At 42.1% G+C, this 20,433-nt stretch overlaps 1 protein-coding gene across 3 annotated transcripts in view; it reads left to right on the top strand.

Moving 5' to 3' along the window:
- ACSBG1 (acyl-CoA synthetase bubblegum family member 1) overlaps positions 1 to 16,346 on the top strand; it is a 32,968-nt gene extending 16,622 nt beyond the window's left edge. For all 3 annotated transcript variants that reach the window (XM_026038625.1, XM_026038624.1, XM_026038626.1), the window contains exons 4-15: positions 1,250 to 1,467; positions 2,807 to 2,895; positions 3,354 to 3,474; positions 4,323 to 4,403; positions 7,030 to 7,179; positions 9,484 to 9,660; positions 10,443 to 10,624; positions 11,305 to 11,535; positions 11,699 to 11,916; positions 14,545 to 14,684; positions 15,388 to 15,634; positions 16,270 to 16,346. In XM_026038625.1, coding sequence (XP_025894410.1) covers positions 1,250 to 1,467; positions 2,807 to 2,895; positions 3,354 to 3,474; positions 4,323 to 4,403; positions 7,030 to 7,179; positions 9,484 to 9,660; positions 10,443 to 10,624; positions 11,305 to 11,535; positions 11,699 to 11,916; positions 14,545 to 14,684; positions 15,388 to 15,634; positions 16,270 to 16,346 — 1,931 coding nt within the window. The remainder of the gene's footprint in view (positions 1 to 1,249; positions 1,468 to 2,806; positions 2,896 to 3,353; positions 3,475 to 4,322; positions 4,404 to 7,029; positions 7,180 to 9,483; positions 9,661 to 10,442; positions 10,625 to 11,304; positions 11,536 to 11,698; positions 11,917 to 14,544; positions 14,685 to 15,387; positions 15,635 to 16,269) is intronic.
- The last annotated feature ends 4,087 nt before the right edge of the window (positions 16,347 to 20,433 follow it).

The following is a 20,433-nucleotide window of genomic DNA, read 5'->3' as shown; positions in this document are numbered from 1 at the left end:
AGATGTACATTCCTTCCCAGGCGCTGGTGTGTCACAGTCTCACTGCTAGTTGACAGCAGTAATTGCTATTCATGTTCTGCTGTTTTTACAAATTCTCTGAGGAAGAGTGCTTAGTTTCATTAGAATATTTTGGGTTATTTTCTAGATTTTAGAACTATGTTCAGATATAAATACAAATATATACAAGTACAGGTAGTGAGCGGGTGTTCAAATTTGTATTTCTTTTCCATATTTATGGTGTAGTATTAAGGTGACTCATCAAGTCTCTGATTCTGATATAAATCAAAGATATTTTGCTGAAATTGGAAAAAAAAAAGCACAGGTAAGAGCAAATGAAGCCAAGGTTTTAAGATTTTTTTTGTTTTGTTTTGGGTTTTTTTTTTTTTTTTTTGCATATAGATATTTCAATGGTGTGACCTTTTTTCTCTCTGGAGGCTCTTTTTTTCTATGTGTTGCCTGTCTTTACAAAAAAGATCTTCATTGTGCAACTTTTGTAATGTGGTTCTAGGAACGTTGCTTGGATTTGCAGCTCCCTTGAAGAGGTACTTTTGCTTGCTGTGGTCAAGAACGCTCTTTAGCTCTGTATGGTGTGATTTTGGTTTTGGTAGAGCGCTCTCTGACCTGGACCACCTGCAGGGCCTCCCAGCTCTGCTGCTTTAGAAGCCAGACCACCAGGTAGAGAGATCCCCGTGTGGCTTTTGGGTTGTGCCTGCAGAGCACATCCCAAAATGTTTGTAGGTACCACTGTTTATTCTTTAGTAAAGTCCCTCTGTCCATTGCCYAGAAATCTCTGTAACTGCTGGTTTTCCAAACTCTCTGGACTTAAGCCATGTGACCACTGACCTCAAAACATACAATAAAATTTGATAATGCTCCACACCTTTGTTTTGAACATCATTATATTTAATTTACAAGCGAAGAAATAAAGGCACATGGAGATTAAGCAGCTTTGTTGTCATTATTGCTTTCTGTTGGTCAGCATGGTGAAGAGAGCWCCTACCACGTTGCGAGTCGGGAATGGGAGCAGCAACCCAGGACCGTGCCGTGATACATGTCACACCTTCAACACCTTGGTTCACTTTATGCACCAGTGTCTCCTGTGTAAGATTGGGTATTGGTTCACCCAAAAGATGGGAAGCACCTAAAATCTGCTCTACTGCAGTCTTAATTTAAACCGCTTGTCTTTTAGTGCACAGTGCACAGTACTTGTTCACTGGTAGAAAGTCTTGATAATGCTTTTGCTTTCCAGAGTCTTTGTGGACTTCCTGTGCTGATGGCAGAGTCAGACTGAGAATAGATAAATCATGTCCTCAGATTCCAATAACAGTTCATCAGATGTTCAAAGAGAGCCTAGAGAAATACGGGTCTCTCAATGCTTTGGCCAGCAAAAAGAATGGCAAGTGGGAGAAGATCACTTTTTTAGAGTATTATTGCCTGTCCCGGAAAGCAGCCAAAAGCTTCTTAAAGGTAGGTACAGAAAACAGACCTTTTTTTTTCTTACTTTCTGCCTTTTCAAAAAATAAATATAAGTTTTCCTACCAACTGCTGCTTTTTCACTTCTTAAGATGTGCAGCAGTCACATCCTCTGTCCTTGCTAGCAGGAAGAGCAATTTTGCAGTCCAGTATCTAAGAGCTTTGACTTGGTTTTAGAAAATGTTGTGGTACTGCAGTGTTTTGACTTTAAGGAAAATAGATCTAAGGTGTTTCACAATTCAACCAGTCTTTGTACTGCTAGAATACAGAGTGATTTTTTCTTAATGGTTTAGCAAACCAATAAAAGGGAGCTTAACTATTTTTACTTATTAATATATTTCAGTAATCAATATCTATTGTTTAATATATGTTTGTTATATTGATGTTTTCTAACACTTAGTAGCAAGTTCCCAAATCGCAGGTCCCAAATAGAGTATTGATACCTCTGTTTAGTAGAAACTGTGCATAAAGAGCAGGTGGTCTTTGTACATGCTGTATCCAACAGTCTGAGCTGCAGTGTTGTAAATCCATGCATTATTTTTCTTTTGGAGTGTGTGCCATGGGATGTTCCTAGATGATGTTAGGAAAGAAATAATGGTCTAGCAAGGGGGTGTTGTTGATGTTTTGGGGGCTTTTTTTTGGGGGGGATGTTGAGCATCTTAGACCGTTAGCTCTTTTACATGATAATGATATTTATTGCATTAATTATTTTTGAGGTTTAAGTTCATCCAGAAGAGCTGAGGGAGCTCTTTTGAAGCCCTGTCTTCTAATTGGCACTGGCCTGGCGAGTAGACTCTACATTTTGGCCAAAGAGACAGAATTGCTCTCAAAGGCCATTGAGTGCAAGAACAGAGCTGCCCTGTGACTGCCCCACTCAGGCAGGGGTACAAAGTTAAGTGTATGCCCTTAAGATTACAAAAAGAAAAATAAGTGTAACACAGCAATTCTGTCATGAACTGGGCAAGAGAAAGGCAATTTTGAAAACATTTTAAACACGGGGTAAGGTTAGTACTAATTATGCTCTTGCTTATACCTCTTATATAAAAGAGGTATAAGCTTATATATACCTTATACCTATAAAATATCTCTTTTTTTTCTGTCATTTTTTGGACAGCAGAGCTGAAGCAGGAGGGAGGAGGCTGTGGAAAGCTTAAGTCCTGTAAATTTATAACAGAAAGTCTGGTTTTAGTATGGGTGCTTACATACAGCTATGAGGAACATGTTTTCAATATCTAATAGTAAATAAAAATTTTCCAGTGTGTGCGTGTGTGTTTTGTGCTGCTTTATCTCCAGCATGCCTATATTTTATAACCTTAGGCTTATTGTTTTTAAGCTTGGTCTTGAACGATTCCACAGYGTAGGAATCCTTGGATTTAATTCTCCTGAATGGTTCATTTCAGCTGTTGGGACAGTTTTTGCTGGGTAAGCTTTTTGCTTTGTTGTTTTTTGTTTTTTAATTGGGGTCTGGGGGTTTATTTGCTCTTTTGGTAAGTCTGGGTGTGCAGCAAATTAGTATTTGCTGTTATATCCTTGGAAGCTGTGCTGCAGCTGGTCCACATGCTCAGTGACCTGCTATAGGCTCATAGCTTTCATAGTATATTCAAAATACCCCAAGCTCTCACTAGTAGAGATACAATTGGACTGTGAGCGTCTCTCAGCATGTGGTCTTCTACAGTATGTTGTCACTGGAAGACGTGTCTCAATGTTATGTCAGTGACAGCTGTCTACAGAAAGGTATGTTGAAGTGTTAAGGTATGTTAATCTCTAATTAAGCATCTTTTGAATACTAAGTGTATCTATGTATGTGTATATAATTATAATTGTACATACACACCCACATATGTGTGTGTGTGTATATTATATWTTTTTTTTTGATACAGAGGAATTGTCACAGGAATATATACAACCAACTGTCCAGAGGCCTGCCACTACATTGCTCATGACAGCAAAACCAATATCATGGTTGTGGAAAATCAGAAACAATTGGAYAAGATAATGCAGGTAGGAAGTGGCTGAGTAGTTGGGAAAGCCTTTTTTTCCCCCTTATCTCAATGCTGATAGTCCCAGATATYGTATTTATTACCCACATCATGGAACTCTTCAGGGCAGTTTCCTTGTGCAGAAATCTGGCACCTGATGTTTGAGTTGCTTGGTGACTTGCAGCTCTCTTCCCTGTAGTGTGTAAGGCTCACAGTGAGGCACTTGTGATCCTCGCCAGCTGACTACTCACTGCTGGTGATACTCTGCAAAGTTACCCTAAAAATACAAAAGAAAACAGCAACACCCCCCCCCCCTATTTCATTCCTATGGATCGTCCATTTCTTTTTGGATAAGCACAGTTCACTTCACTGGAGGTGATTAGGATGATGCAAATTTGTAGAGGACTTCCATCTGAATATTAAGGCTGTCAGTGTTCCGAGTGTGGAATCTCCTTTCTGAAGTGCTGTCCTTCCTGCTTACACCCTTCAACATGGTGATGTTACTGCACTTCATCAGCATGAAGCTTGCCATGAAATAGATTGGGACGCAGAAGAAAGTGGTTCTTTGAGGGAATGAGGACAGTTTTGCAACAAGTGGGGCTTCTGCGTAGGGGGCCAGGTCCAAAAACCTGTTGCTCCTGATGTCTGAAAATAGAGTTTCTAGAGCAGACAATGTATTTTTTCCCCTCGTTTATTTTCTGATTCTGCCTGTTGATTGTGAATCTAGGGGAAAATATTTGAGGGCCGAGGGAAATGGGAAGTTTCTTGAGACTGTGAACCCAATTTTGTCAGCTAGTCACAGATGCTTTAATGGAAAAAAATTAAGAGATGACTAATAAATTATAAAATTGTTTTTAAAAAATCCAACAGATCTGGAATCGTCTGCCACACTTGAAAGCTGTTGTTCTGTATAAGGACTGCATGCCGGAGAGACATCCCAATTTGTATACGGTATTATAATTCATAGGATATTATTTGTTTGATGAGCTTCTATTTTCTTTTTAAATATGTGGAATATTCGCCATTTACAATACATTGCTGTCTTTCAGTAAGGACGTTCCAAAAAATTCATTGTTTTCCATTTAACTTACTTGTTTAATGTTTGACACTTAAAATTTAAAATCAGAGCTACCTTGCTTAACTAGTCTTTGTCTCATGACTTATTGATCTTTTATTTGATAGGATTAGTGTTACATTTACAAGGTTCAAGTGGGAACATGGACTTTCAAACAATTAGAAATGTAAGTTGTCCACTACTTGTCATAGCATGACAAGCATTTTTGGTGATAGGCAACGCATAAAGAAAATAACTTCTGATGTCCAAAGGATATAGCAGGGCTTTAGCATACTCGTGGTTTGTTGTACCCCAAAGTTATAACCAAGTAAAACATGGAAAAATTCAGGATCAGAAATTTCTGAGTAGTTTAAGTCCAACCTTAAAATTAGGTTTAAAAATTAGGACTGTAGGCAGAACAGATTTTCAGAACAAACATTTTTCCAACTCTCTTTACAGTATAACTGAGAATAGTTTTGTAACACAAATGCCCAAATCACTGTTTTATTTTTAGGTGTCATACAGATGATCTCTGAGACTTGCAGGCTGAATAAATCTCAGTTTAGAAAAAAAAAAAAAGATATTAATTAAGAGTAAACAGTAAAATATCTAAAAATATTTTCAGTTTTGTCTACTCTTGGAATTTCATAAATAGTATTCTCTTTATAGTAAACAGTTACTGTTACAATACTGTACCTGTTGATGAATTGTATCCTTTACATCTCAATACAGTAATACAAAAACTGTAGTAGCAAGAGGATCTTACGATACCTATTTCTTAATGAAAGGTGCTTGATAAAAGATAGCAATTAATTCTAGATCAGCATTCAGTCAATGAAACCTAGATGCCCGAGAACTACGGAAGAGAGTGGCACAAGGTATAGATTTTATTCTCTGTTATTGAAATACATCTTTGGAACATATTTGAAACACTTCTTTGAAACACATATTTGAAACACTTGTTTGAGTGGCAGATCAGACACACTTTCTGTGGAGAGGGGAAGCTATAAAAACATCTGACAGTTGTCATAGTTTGTATTATCTAAAGGAACTAGCAGAGATCAAGTCACCAGTGGCAGTGGTGATTGTCCATTAGCTTCAACATAAAACAAACCACCTAAAACACAGGGCATATGATAAGAGTTTTGGGTTGCAGGTTGGCAGGTGAGACATGATTGACTGCTAAWGAACAATTGTTGCAGCAGGGGCAAAGCCCTAGTTCTCTGCCCGGTGCGTTTTCCAGCAGGCAAAWGCAGGCTCAGTGATGTGTGACAGTTGGTTTGTACCTGCCATGCTCTGGGGAWTGGGAACATTATCTGTTGCAGGTGGTGTTCAAGTAAACAAAGCCTAGGCAACAGAGGCATGGTGATTAGTGCACGCTGCTCTGCAAGGAGAGTAGGGTTAGGAGTGCAAGAGGACCTGGTAAGTCATGTAGGGACAACAGCACCCTATGAACCTCCAGGCTTTCCAGCAGCCAGTGAAACTGCTCCAGCCACATCCTGTGGGAAGGGCCCCTCTTCCCAAAGGCGTGGTTTGGTAGAAGAATGTATAAGCCTGGTGGTCAGTAATTAAAGGAATCCTAGGACAGATTTGCCCTGAAAAAGGGAGCCTAGTGCCACAGAGGCTAAACAGAGGCTTAAGGTATGAAAGGAAGAAAGAATTCATCCTCAGCCACCAAATCTCCTTTTCCCCTCTCTCTTGTTTGTGTATATGCACTGTATATAACATATATACTAAYGTGCTCTGTGTGTGTATATATATACACACATACACACAGTATATATGCACACACACCCCCTATCTTCAATTAACAGGGAAATCAATGAGACTTAATGGCAGCTACTGAAACACAGTGAATCAAGCCCAGCATTCTTCTGGGCCAAACTGTGCTGCACAAAGGCTGGCATCGTTAAAGGTTTAGCTCRTTCCAGAGTGAGGCAAATTTGAATGGAAGTTGTGACCAGCATCATGCGTTCTGCCTGTTGTTAAAGGGCAGAGAATTTGGGCCATTGTTTGTACACCTGGATGCTAATGCTTCTGCACAGGAGCTGTCATCCACCTGCTTTATGTAGCRGACATGAAATTGCACATGGAATGTCACAAGCATATTTTTTATTAAAAAAGTGTAGATACAGACTTCTCTACATAAGGATGAAAATCATTCTAACAGTATGAGATAGGAGTAGAATTTTAGCCTGTGTAACTTGTCCATAATATTCGCCTTGGATGAGGACTAGTATTGCCATTTCCTATATAGATACCAAAAAGATTCAGCAGGATAATTTTCCATATCCTGTTTGCAATTCACACAGAGGGACYTTTGTGTAAAATTCTACATTAGGCTGATCACCTTCCTTACACAGGCAAGATGTTGTTGATCCGAATGGGCAACTTCTCTTGGAAAAAGGTTCAGAGCAAGGCATGGCTTAGCTTTTCTTCCATTTTCTACACTAGTAGGGTGCTTTTTATTTCCCACTTGTAAGGAATCATCTGATACCTTGCATTTTCTGCTATATGTTCCAGATGGARGAATTTCTGGAGTTGGGAAATGACATAAGTGATGCTACTTTGGATGACATTATTAACTCCCAAAAGCCAAATCAATGCTGTGTGCTAATATACACATCTGGAACAACTGGGAAGCCAAAAGGAGCCATGCTGAGTCATGACAACGTATGTATTTGATATTTTCTGTTTAGAATAAAAAATAGCAAAGTGTTGAGGATATTTGTTCCTGCATTTCAGATGTCTGATACATTCTAGAGCCTTAAAATACTTTGTGGTGCACTTTCATGTTGCAAAAATAAAAAAAAAAAAAAAATATTCAAAATGCTGTAAACTATTTCTGATAATGTAAAACTGCATTTCAAGTAGCACTTCACAAGCTTGAATGTCATTTATGTTATGAATATGCCTTTTGATTTACTGCCTTGCTCCAGAGATGCATGAATTCTATAAATTGCTATAGGCAGCCTCATCAGGTCATCTTAAAAAGATAAAATCATRTGCATCAACCAGCCGCTGTCAAAACAGCCTGATGCTGACAGCTTTTGCAAATTTTATTAAAGCTGACTGTTTAACTTCAGCATTATTATCCTCCCCAGTCTTTGGTTTCTGCCTCTGTCACTGAACGACAATAAAACTTTTGTGCATCTCGTAGTCCTGACACTGACAGCCCAAGCTGTATTGCTGTGAGTAGAAAACTTCCCATTGATAGGCAAAGGCAAAGTCACTTCCATGGAGGTCTGCTCCGCTTTCCATGGAGGTCTGCTGACAAAAGTAGTTGATTTTTAGCTGGCTGAGGAGGAGTGGGAAGAGATAAGAAGCCTTTCTGAACATCCAGACAGCCTGTGAAAAGGCTGACCTTAGGTCTGTCTCTCAAAAGACTGCAGGAACTATTACTGATGTGCACAGTGTGATGAGCAGTTTACCCAAATGTCGGGCTGAGCGCAGTGGTCTCTGGAAGCAGGACACAGTTGACCTGATAGACAGAAATACTGATGTGACATTGCAAATCCTATACTCTTACATCTCAAAGGAGTCTGGTGTCATTTCCATGTTAGCTGCCAAAGTATTCCTGGCTACTGATCACAAACAGGCTATTTTTATGTTGAGCAACAGTGGAAAACATGCCTTGTCTGTAACTGTGCTTCTGCCTTCTTTAGTCACAAGATGTTTCCTGCTGTCTCATATGYAAAACCAGTGCTGAGTCGGTCATAGATGAATCCACTTGGATTTGTTGTGAACCTGCCTGCATGCTGTGAGGTTTTGGAGGCCAAGCAGTCAGTGTCGCCACATTTCAGAGACATCCTGTTCTCCTTACTGCGTTTCCTTCTCCCATAGGTGCTTCTACAGTGCTGCCCTTTAGACGTGGAATGGCTTTTCCTGACAGCAGACTGCTCCTTAAAATCCTGCCCTGAAAATCTATGTTTCCTTAAACTAAACATCCTCTCCTGTTAATGTGTTATTACAAAGGAAAAGTACTGGTAGGAAGCATAACATATGGTGATAGCAAGCATTATGCATTGCATGTATCACCTCTCTGCATCTTGAATAATTGGATTTCTGTGTTCYGCCCAACTTGGTTTACATACAGGTTCCTCTGAGAAAGAACCACGCTTCCTTTTTCTCTGTGCAGTTTTTTTTGGTTGGTTGGTTGKTTTTTTATTTCTCTTRTGTGATCACATATATGAATTCTCCCTGTTATATTCTGATACTGAAGATGTTTAGCATCCTTCAACAGCATTTTCTGGCATCAAGTGAGAAATATGTAGCAGGAAAATGGTATTACAGAACTATACCTCAAAGGAAATATCCTCCAATTCCTCGAAAGAGTCAAACGGCAAATCTTTAGCATTATTCRCATGTGGAGTTCTTGGAGGGAGAGCTCTGTTTGCTGCTCATGAACCACMATCATCAATCTCCCAGTGGTTTCCAGAAGAGCATGATACGGCTGCTGATCTTTGTCATCAGTTCACAGTCATGTGGTGGTCACTATAAGAAAATAAGCCTGTTTTCTTTTTTAGATAAACATACTTTTTAAAAAAGCACTGGTGAAAAGTGTCAGCTTGATAGAAATCACGCACAGTAGGAATGCTGTGAAAGAGAGGCTGATAAATCTTCTCCTTGTCTATCTAGCCCATAACTGCTTTATTAGATTGAGTGTTGCCTTTGTTAGTGTGCCAGTTTTATGGAGCACTGGGGAGTGGGAAGTTTGTAGTGTTCGTAGGCCAGTGAGGCAGAGGACAGGCTGAATTTCCTTATATTTTCTGCAGATTACGGCTGCTAGATTAGTTTATCTTTCTTYTGAGTAGTAAGCGGCTCTAGAGCAATGGCACCTGGAATGCTGTCAACACTTGCGATGYCTTCAGCAGTTTCTGTGAGTGCAGTTCGTCACGTTGTCATAGATGCTCAGGGTGCTTGGTTTGTGTGAAAAGGGAAAAAATATCTAACATGTTTTATTCTTTATTTAAATAGATAACTTGGACATCAGCACATTGCAGCAAAGCAGGAGATATGCAGCCCGCAGAGGTCCAGCAGGAGTCTATAGTCAGTTATCTCCCACTCAGCCACATAGCTGCACAGATATATGACCTGTGGACAGGCATCAAGTGGGGAGAGCAAGTTTACTTTGCTGAGCCAGATGCTTTAAAGGTATCTGTCACACATTGCACCTAATTAAACTTGCACTTATTTTTTCTATAAGAAAATGTCCTAAGAATAGATTATGGTCTTTAAAGAGATACAGAAAATGAAGGTTGAAATTGTGTTATTGTAAGAAATATGGAAAACTAAATCCCATTAGATACATGCTTCCCTTCTCTAGATTCCATTTGGTTCTCTCTTTGCTTAGAAAACTGGTTCCTCTCTATAGTCAAAGTCTCTAAATTGCTATTGAAAGAGAGTGCCTGAAACTGGTAAATTGGTTTCCTTCTGCAGAGGAAGCCTGTCTTTGCAGAAAGCTGAAAAATGACTTTGACACCAGTGCCTGAGTGGTTTTCAGTTCTAGAATAGCTTAAACTATTCTAGCATAATTAAATAACTAACTTCAGATTTGTTTTCACAATATTCTGAGTGTAAGTGTAAAATATATTGTCCAGATTCAGATCTGCTGCTATTATGGCAGAAAAGAATGTCYCTAATGCAAAAGTATAAGCAGATTTTGGAGACAGGGAAGCAGAAAATAATAAACCACTTGTTTTTTTTTTCTTTCCGTATATGTATGCCCACATATGTCAGAGCCAGCATGTTAGTGCATCTGCTTGACTGAAATACATACTTAGTTCAACAGATCTTGTTTATATTCCACATGTTTAGTGATATTCTAGATGCAAGTATTGCCAGATGTAAACTATGTCATCAAAACTCCGACAGCAGCATGGAGTACATGCAGTGATTTTGCAGTGATTTGATATGATTTCATATGATTTTTACAGGGCAGCTTGATCAACACACTAAAAGAAGTGCAGCCCACATCTCATATGGGAGTTCCCCGAGTATGGGAGAAGATCATGGAGAAATTAAAGGATGCTTCTGCGCAGTCAGGATTCGTGAAAAAGAAAATGCTTTCCTGGGCTATGTCAGTTAGCTTGGAGAGAAACTTAAACTGCTCAAGCAGGTGTGTATTGTAATGAATGTACATCTTGTAATGAACAAGATCTCCATCAAGCTGAAAGTCTATCTGCTTGTAAGAAGCTCTCTAATATCAGAGTAAGGCTCTCAGATATATGTGAGTAAAATGGGGCCTGGCTACACGATGAAAAAAGGGAGAGGGTAGTTACCAAACACATTAGGCTGCTCTTAAACACTGTTTTTTTTGTGTTACTGTTAAAGGTCCCCTTTCACCCTCCTTGAGATCATATATGGGATTTCAGAAGATGCATTGTAGTGATACTGCTTTGCTTGTCTGGCCTTTCAGTTTCTCAGATAAGTCTTGCAGATCTCAACTCTAGTGGTATTCATTCTCAAAGAGACACATTTAAGTGATAAAGAATGAGGAATACAAAAGCTGTGTCTTACACAATGCATTGTTACAGTTTTTTCTGCATTTGCAATGTTCRAACAGAATGTTTGGAGTACATTGTTTGGAATATATGGAAATGTGCAAATGTGGAAAGCCTTTGAATAAATGAATAGAAAAGAAATATGTTACCTGTTCCTATTGACATATCTTATGTCAACACAAAAAAACAAATGGCAAATACATCTGTAAAGAACATCTGCATCTGCTTTTGGATTGGTAATTTTATATGTTACCCTTACTTCATCTCTTCTTTTTATGTGCTTTGTACCTGGCAGTGATTTAAAGCTGTTTTGGACAAGGTTAGCAGACTACTTGGTCCTTGCAAAAATCCGCAATGCGCTGGGATTTTCTTGCTGTCAAAAGCACTTTTGTGGTGCTGCTCCTCTCAATAGAGAAACACTGAATTTCTTCTTGGGTCTGAACATCACCTTGTATGAGGCCTATGGGATGAGTGAGACCACAGGCCCACACTGCCTATCTGGGCCATATATTTACAGGCAGCACAGGTGATTTTTATGTTATGTTATTTTAGTTATTATTTTTTTACGTATTTGTAGTCACTTATATTTTGGTAGATTCTGAGAAAAAAAAGTGTTAGACTTTTTATCAGTAATGTGTTTTGTATTTCTGTGTGCCTTGTATTTTTTTTTCCCCCCTGTGCCCTCACAGCTGTGGTAAACCAGTACCTGGCTGCAGAGTCAAGTTGGTAAATGAAGATACAGAAGGCAATGGAGAAATCTGTTTYTGGGGAAGAACTGTTTTCATGGGTTACTTAAATATGGAGGACAAAACAAAAGAAGCCTTTGATGAAGATGGATGGCTGCATTCTGGAGATTTAGGAAAACTGGACAAGGATGGCTTCCTCTATGTCACTGGAAGAATTAAAGGTATTCAGCAATCTTGCTCTGTGTTTGTTAACTCTTCAGCACTGCTTAGTCATATGTCAGACATGGTCCATCTAATTAAGTGCTTTTTCTCTAATGCCAGCAGCATTTAACTAATAGGAAACTAGAATAAATTTCTTTAGGAGGAMACTATGGCAGGACCAGTTCTCAGGAAGAATTTCCCTGTAGTAGGAATCAATAGGAATTGATTTAATTCCTATAGTGAGGTTTTTCATCCAGGCCTTTATTCATTATTAATAATAATTTGTAGTATGAAATAATAATGCAGGATTTAGTAGTCCATAAATTTAGTAGTCCATAAAGCTGTCTATGATCCCTTGGAATCTTACTAAATTGATTTGATTATGCATAAAATGTTTAGACAATAATGAGAGACAATCCTTCCATTGTATAAAGGTGGTTCCTATAGGTCAGAGCTAGGTTCCTCTGATGCCTTTAGGTGATGTTTGCAGAGACTAATCCTGAAATCAGTGAGCAGAAGGGAAGGTTAAAGCTAGGAAGATAAGCTGGCTGTTATTACAGTGCGCAGTTTAAAATTTGGAGTCCTGTAGCTAGTGGTGTCCCCTAAAGGTTGGTACTGGGACCAGTCTTGCTCCATTTATTCACTCACAAGTGAGCCTGCGTGCACCCTCAGCAAGTCTGCCAACTGTATAGAACAGGYAGGASAGGTCGATGCAGCAGAGRGCTGTGCTGCCGTTCAGAGAGACCTGGACGAGCTGGAGAGATGGGGTCTCTATCCCTTGGAAACACTCAGAAGTCATCTGGACATGATCCTGCTCAAGGTGACCCTGCTTGAGCGGGGCAGTTGGACTAGATGATCTGCCAAGGTCCAACCAATCTCTGATTCTGAAAATGTCACCCAAATAAGGCTGCTCACTTGCTTAATTGGAAGCTCTTTTTCAAGTTACCTATTCAAAAGCAAGATTGGTTGCAGTTAAGATGTTATTAAGAAGATTTAAAAATTGAATAGGTATCTTCCTAGAATATAGGATGAATCATTAGGCAGAGAACATGGCTGAGWGAATTTGTCACAGGGTACTGTAATATTCCGTCAGGCATCAGGACTTTTGTAGATGCTATTAATAGTCTGCATCAAAATCAGCTCTCCTGGTTGTCTGATTCATTCCTCTTCAGTGTGGTGGCTGGTAACTCATAGTCTCATTCTGTCAGAGCATTTGTGTTGTGCTTGCATCTTCTTTGATTGCTGAACTGACAGGAATTAGTCTAAATTACAGGATAGAAAGACTTCTTTCCTTGGTTCTTTGAGTCTTATGGGGTCTAGGGCTCACTCTATTAAGCACAAAGCAGTAGCAGGTTGGTAGCTTTGGTAGCTGAGACTCAGAAAAGCAGCAAAGCSCGAGGGTGTAGTCAGAGAAATCCCTACAGGGGATATTTGCCAAGGTATGGAAAAACGTTGTCTTGGCCAGCTGGGAAAAAATGACATTTCAGACAATGAAAAATAAAGTGCAGCAGAGCTTGGCCACAAGTTTGGCCACACACCTGCCTTTGCTGTGAATCCCTGGTGTGACCTGAGGCTCGTCTAGAATCCCAGGCCAGGTTGCTCGTGGGTACAGGGTGCCGAGTAGGGACACGCAGTGAGTGGGCAGCAGGTCGATGCCTGTTGCCCGGTGGCACATTGAGGGTAATTTGGTTCCTGCAGCTCTTCAGAGATGCTGTGGAGCAGGAGGGCCCATCYGTGTGTGCAGTTTGCCCCTACTTGCCTCTGCCTCCCTTGAGCCCATCACTGAAAGGGGATCAGGTTCCAACCTGATCCTTGATGTTTGAAGTTATATTGTTGCCCAAAGGGCTGGGATACCATTTGTCTGCGTCATTTGTTGAAGCAGGTAACTGCCTGAATGCTGCAAAGAACAAATTTGTGAACAGGGAAAAGTTGGTAGTTGAACAAAAAGATACACTGGAAATCTCCTTAGAGGGTAATATTAAAATGAGCAAGAATTTCAGTGAATTTGTGTATTACACTTCACGATGCATGTGTTCAAATAAAATTATACATTTCCTTACTGATAGAATAAGGTCTCACTACCTTTGTTTAAAAGCAACCCAAAATATTAAGAAACCAGTTTGCCATTATTCTCTGCTCATGCCCAAAATAGGCTGCTCTCCTCCTTGCCTTGCAAACCTGCRCACTCAGACTGTGATTTCTCCCTCCTCACGCTCCTCTCCCTTCCTGCACTAGTGACTTGTGTCTGTCTGACCTCTCCTGGTGGCGCTAGGAATTAACCAGGGTACCCAGCAGCTTTTAGGTGAGTTAACACCAGCGAAGGGGAGAGTGAGCGTCCTGCTAATTTGGAGAAACTCACCRCTCTCAGAAAATAAGCAGATTGTACAATGGTGCCTGGGGACAGAACTAAACTGCTGCTGGAGTTGTGTAAAAGTTACCTGGGGGTGGTTGTAATGGAATTTGTGCACACATGGAAGYAAATGTGTTACACATCAGAAGAATAATTTTAATAACTTGATGTATTTTGTTCCCTCTGAAGTCCACCAAGTTCTGCATTTGGGAATAAGAAAAGTAGATCCATCTGAACACTAACCTGTTCTTCAGAATTTATCTGAATTCAACTAATAGCCTTTTTTTTTTATGCCTAGATTTGATTATTACAGCTGGAGGTGAAAATGTGCCTCCAATTCCAATTGAAGATGCTGTCAAAAAAGAACTTCCAATTGTTAGTAATGCCATGGTGATTGGAGATAAAAAGAAGTTTTTGTCAATGTTGCTGACTCTAAAGGTACACCAGTTTTAATGATAATTTCAGCAGAATTATATGTCTGCAGCTAAGCAAAAGCAGGAGGGTTTTGAACTGTTAGCAAAAAGACTGATAAGTAGGTAAGAGGATGTTAGTTAGAGGGAAGAAAAGGCATAAAAACTACAGCCCAAGATCATCTAAGCTTCAAGTGGTTAAAATGCTGCTAAACATCTCACATTTGTTGCTGTTTCTCATAAATATGCAACAAGACCTACTTTTTATTTAAATGTTATGTTTTTTTAAGACTGTGGGAACAATGGCACAGCTGTGAGAGAGAAGCTGTTGCCACAGGAAGGGTCAATTCATTTTTCTGTGTCTACTGGAGTGAAAAAGAAAAATCATTTACACAGAATAGACTTTCCACCAGAAATATTTCCTGCATTTTTTTTCTTTTTAATATAGCACCAGAAGGATAGCTGTAGAGCAGGTAATCAGTAGCTTTGCTGTGGTGTGTGTTTCAATTGAAAAATCTTTTTTTTTCTGAAATATTTGCACTTRGAGCAATGAAAATAAGAATTTATCTATGAAGTGAAAAACCATTTATTTCCCTAGTTTAAAAACCTGCTTTTCCAGGTTTACATTATGTTTAGCTGCTGTTGCTGAGCCTTCTTCATCCTTACTAGTTAGGGGAACTTGAAACACTGCGTGTGGGAGTGACTGATGAGTGGTTCATTTCATATTTTAGTGTGTCCTGGACCCAGACACATCTGAGCCAACTGACATCCTTACTGAGCAAGCTAGAGAATTCTGCCAGAAGAGGGGCAGTAAAGCCACAAGGGTATCGGAGATCGTAGCTACGAGGGACCGGGCGATTTACCAGGCCATTCAGGAGGCAATCAACAAAGTCAACGTGAATGCAGTTAACAGAGTGCATTGCATCCAGAAATGGGAGGTCCTGCCAAGAGATTTTTCCATTTCTGGAGGAGAACTAGGTAAGATTTGCTAATTTATGTTGAGGTATGTACACAGTAGTGATTTGAACCATGCCATGAGTGCTGCAGTGCGTGTGAGAGGGAGCAAGTTACGCAGCATGTATAGAAACAGGAGATTTCTCTCTRTGTATGAAGGTAAAAATCTTTACTCATCTACATGAACACAAATTGCAGTGGAATTTCAGATTGTATTGAGCAATTAAATAACTAGTTCTAATTAATGCCTTATGCATTGATGCGGTTATATCTTCCAACATAATACTGAAAAAAATATTAAAAATAGTAGTGAAACAGAAAGCCTGATAAGAGTCCCAAGTGAAAGACACGTTACTTTTTCAAATCCTTTGAATAAACTGAGAATTGTTAAAAGTTCTTCAAAAAATTCATCATTTAAATTATTAAGACAAAATGGGAGGAGTTGTCCATTACCTCCTTGTTTTAGCTGCACCTGCCTGTCACATACTCRCATTTATTTGGAGGCAACCTCATGCTTTCTTCTCACTTTTAGCAGATACTTACAGAGTAACAGATATATTGTATTAAAGTGCAGGTTGGGAAGGATGTCATGACCCAAAACACAAATCCGGTAGGAATTTTTGTTCTGATTTCTGCTACTGTGACAAATTTCTTTTAAGGTCCGACAATGAAATTAAAAAGACTCACCGTGCTTGAGAAATACAAAGATGAAGTAGACTCCTTCTATGAAGAGTAAGAAGCATTTCTTCCAAGCATTAAATAACATCTGTGAGCTAAAGAACCTCCTAATCAATACCATTAATGAAAATCTGTGCTTCTATTTTGATTTTGTGATCTGTTGAACTGATGCACTTGAGAACTACTATGTTAATTTAGTTATTCTCCTGGCACTCACCTGCTAGGCAGGCTGAATATATATTTCATAATATAAACTATTCGTAAACTGTTTTCTAATGCTGATTTTCCTTTAGGTCCGAAATAAAAAAACTTAAAAACATCTTAATGTGTTAAGTGSCTATAACTTAATTCGTCTAGATGGAAATAGATGAAGACTATTACACTGTGTTTTTGTTGTCTGCAAAAGACTGCCTGTAGCTCATGTTGTATTTTGATTGTAGTAAACAATACTGTAAAAATGTTATTGCACAGTGATAAAGATTATTATTAAAAGATTATTAAAAGAGCAGGCCTATTCTCCCTCTAATTTGTATTTTTGTTCTCTTAGCARGAAAATTCGGAGCCTAGAAGCATGCGCCTCTCTACTTTTAGTGCCCAAACTTAGAGATTTTGTGAACGCAGCAGCTCATTTATTGAAATTCATATTGAAATAAACATTACTCTTTCCCCTAATGACATACAAATCAAGAAATGTTGGATAATAGCTCCATGAGACTAAAACCCACAAAGTAGCAAATACAGGAGCTCTTATATAAAGTGCTATTTAGAACAGAAAATTCTTCACAATTGTCTTTRTGACATTTTCTGTAATGTGTTGGAAAGCATGCAAGCTTGTTATTCTGTTGCAACTCTTTAGCTGCAATATTCACCTTGTAATAAGCGTGACAACCATAAACTGCATTTCTTCATCAAAAATTTTAAATAATTATGCGAATTATGTGTTTAAATAATTATGCGAAGACCATAATTAGAAACAAAGCTTCCTAAAGAGTCTGCTGTTAGTGATCTTTGGCAGAGCCCCTTCRGTAGGGGCTAATCCCAGCACAGTCTACACTGCTATTCTTGACTAAAACCAAAACACAAAACCCGGTCCTTTCCCCGAAAGTTCCAATATGCCACATTACACAACATACACACTTAAAACTTACTACAGTCACCTGTAAAATCAGACAAGACAGCAGCCTAGGCTTACAAAACACAAAAAGAAGCAATAGGACTTTGAAAAGACCTTATTTGTTTTTTCCATTTTGTATGTAGCGTTGCTCAGAATTTCTTTAACTGGAATAATCTAAAGGAAACATGGAAACAACAGCAACAGTATATGCATTCAAATTGAGTTAAAACTCTGTTTCAGATAGAAACCAATTTGGTGTCTCACAGGAAGAAATGTTTCCCTATTAACCAAGCACAGAGTGCACAGGGAAAAAAAGCTCATTTCCCTGTGCTGTATGGCTGTGCACAAGGTTGGGATGCTTATGTTATGGAGTGAGATTAGATGAAGTTAGCTCGAAGGCTTTTGTGCAGCCTTCCTCAGCCTCCAGGCRCACTAGGTCCGGGAGGCCCTACGGTCATTTGCGCAGCCTCCCCGGACCTCCATGTGCGCTGGGCTGGGGGACTTCATGGGTGTTGGTGTGGCCTCCCTGGGCATCTGTGTGCGCTTGGCTGGAGGGGCTCTGTGGGTTTTCGTGTGGCCCCYTGGGACATTCATGTGCACTGGGCTGGGGGGCCTCTGAGGGTTTTCATGTGGCCTCCCTGGGCCYTTGTGCTCATTGGGCATCAGGGGCCCTAGGAGCTTTTGTGCAGCCTCTCCACCATGCGCRCTTGGCCGAGGAGATTCTAAGGGCTTTTGTGCATCCTCCCAAGGTCCCTGTGCACACTGTGCCGGGGAGACCTACAGGCTTTTGTGCAGCCTCCCTAGGCCTCTGTGCACACCTGGCTCTGGGGGCTTTATGTACTTCCGTGTGCCTCACTGGGCCTCCGTGTGCACTGAGGCTCAAGGGCCCTACAGGCATTAGTGCAACTTGCAGGGCCTCTGTGTGCACTGGACTCTGGGAGTCCTCAGGGATTTTATGTGGCCTCCCTGGGCCTCCAAGGTGAATGGGCTGTGGGGGCCCTATGGGAATTCACGTGGCATCCACAGGCCCCTTGGGGGCCCACTGGACACCAGGGACCCTGTGGAATTATGTGGTCTTCCTCAAGGGTCCCTTGGGGGCCTACACCTTTCATGAGGCCTCCCCAGGCCACTGTGCACAGTGTACCAGGGAGGCTGCACAGAAGGCCAGAGTGCCCCAGGAGGCAGGTGCACACAAGAGGACCAGGTAGTCCATAGGAACATACACAGGGCACTGGGGACAGCGTGCACGGAATCTTGGCACAGCCACACAAAAGCCTAGAGGGTGCCTGGGCACGGCTGTGCATGGAGGCCCGGGGAGGCCGCACGAAAGTCCGCAGGGCCACCAGGACCAGCTGCGCACGGAAGCCCGGGGAGGATGCACGAATGCCCGCATGGCCCTTCGGGGCATGTACGCATGGAGGCCTAGAGAGGCCAAATGAAAGCCCACAAGGCCCGTGGGGCAATGTGAGCACGGAGGCTCAGTGAGGCCGCACAAAAGACCTCAGCGCCCCCGGGGCCAGCTGTGCATGGAAGCCCGGTGAGATCGCACAAAAGCCCGCAGGGCCCTCTGTTTAACATGCGCATGGACACTAAGGAAAGCCACACAAAAGCCCACACATCCCCTGTGGTAATCTGCGCAGGGAGGCTCGGGGACGTCGCACGAAGCCTGCAGGGTCCCCAGGGCCAACTGTGCACGGAGGCCTGGGGAGGCCACACGAAAGACMACAGAGCCCTTGGGGCCAGCTACACACGGAGACCTGGGGAGGGCACACGAAACCCTACAGGACCCCGGGGCCAGCTATGCACGGAGGCCAGGGGAGGCCAGACGAAAGTGAGCAGGCCCTTTTCGGCCAGCTGTGCATGGAGGCCCGGGGAGGCTGCACRAAAGCCCGGAGGGCCTGGGGCGCCAGCAGCACACGGAGGCTTGGGGAGGCCGCACGAAAGCCCGGAGGGCCCGGTGTGCCAGCTGCGCATGGAGACCCGGGGAAGTCGCACGAAAGCCCAGAGAGCCCCTTGGGAGAGCTGCACACAGAGCCCCGGGGAGGCTGCACGAAAGACCAGAGGGCTCGAGGGGCACAACTGCACACCAAGGCCTGGGGAGGCTGCATGAAAGCCTAGAGGGCCTGAGGAGGCTGAGCACAGAGGCCTGGGGAGGCTGCATGAAATCCCAGAAGGCCTGGGRGCCAGCTCCGCACGGAGGCCCAGGGAGGCTGCACAAAGCCCACAGGGCCCGGGTGAACAGCTGCGCATGGAGGCCCCGGGAGGCTGCACGAAAACCCGGAGGGCTCAGRGGGCAAGCTGTGCACGGAAGACCGTGGAGGCCGCAMGAAAGCCCAGAGGGCCTGGGGGGCCAGATGTGCACAGATGCTTGGGGAGGCCGCACAAAAGCCYGGAGGGCCCAGGGAGCCAGGTGCGCACGGAGGCCCAGGGAAGCCACACGAAAGCTCGGAGGGCCCGGGGGGCCAGCTGCACATGGAGGCCCGAGGAGGCTGCACGAAAGTCCGGAGGGCCCAGGGGSCCAGCTGCGCACAAAGGCCTGGGGAGGCCGAATGAAAGCCTGGAGAGCCCGGGCTTCACCTCAGTGATTACTAAGCACAGAATCTGCAGAGGTTTAGGGCATTGAGGTTATTATTAGGGTTCTTGCCCGTTAGCACTGTCTCCTGTGCCACCTATAGCACTTACAGACTGACGTGTTCATGAAAACGCCTCTAGAGAGCTCTATAGTTCCTCAGTTCTGGCCTTGCCTATACTGAGCTAGCAGGGGAGAAGGGAATCTCTGGCCTCCCTGCTGTATTTCCTGCTTTCCCTGGTGAAGTTGGGATCTTTGTTCTGTGCAGGGAGGCTCACTGCAGTGTGTGCTGCTGAACAGGCAATGAATGCAAGGTCCCCTTGTCACCTTGTCACTGCTCCTTGAGCCTCATCAACACAGGCCAGATAGAGGCACTCCACAAGTCCTTGAATTTCTCTCTCTCAGCCCTGGAGGGCTTAGAAGTTATGTGTTCATTAACTTCTACATAGCTCTGTGGGAAAG

This window comes from Nothoprocta perdicaria, unplaced genomic scaffold (assembly GCF_003342845.1).
Source record: "Nothoprocta perdicaria isolate Ctin4 unplaced genomic scaffold, notPer1 scaffold_214, whole genome shotgun sequence".
Taxonomy (NCBI): domain Eukaryota; kingdom Metazoa; phylum Chordata; class Aves; order Tinamiformes; family Tinamidae; genus Nothoprocta; species Nothoprocta perdicaria.
The sequence above is the reverse complement of the archived record's forward strand: the minus strand, read 5'-3'. Positions and strand labels throughout refer to the sequence as shown.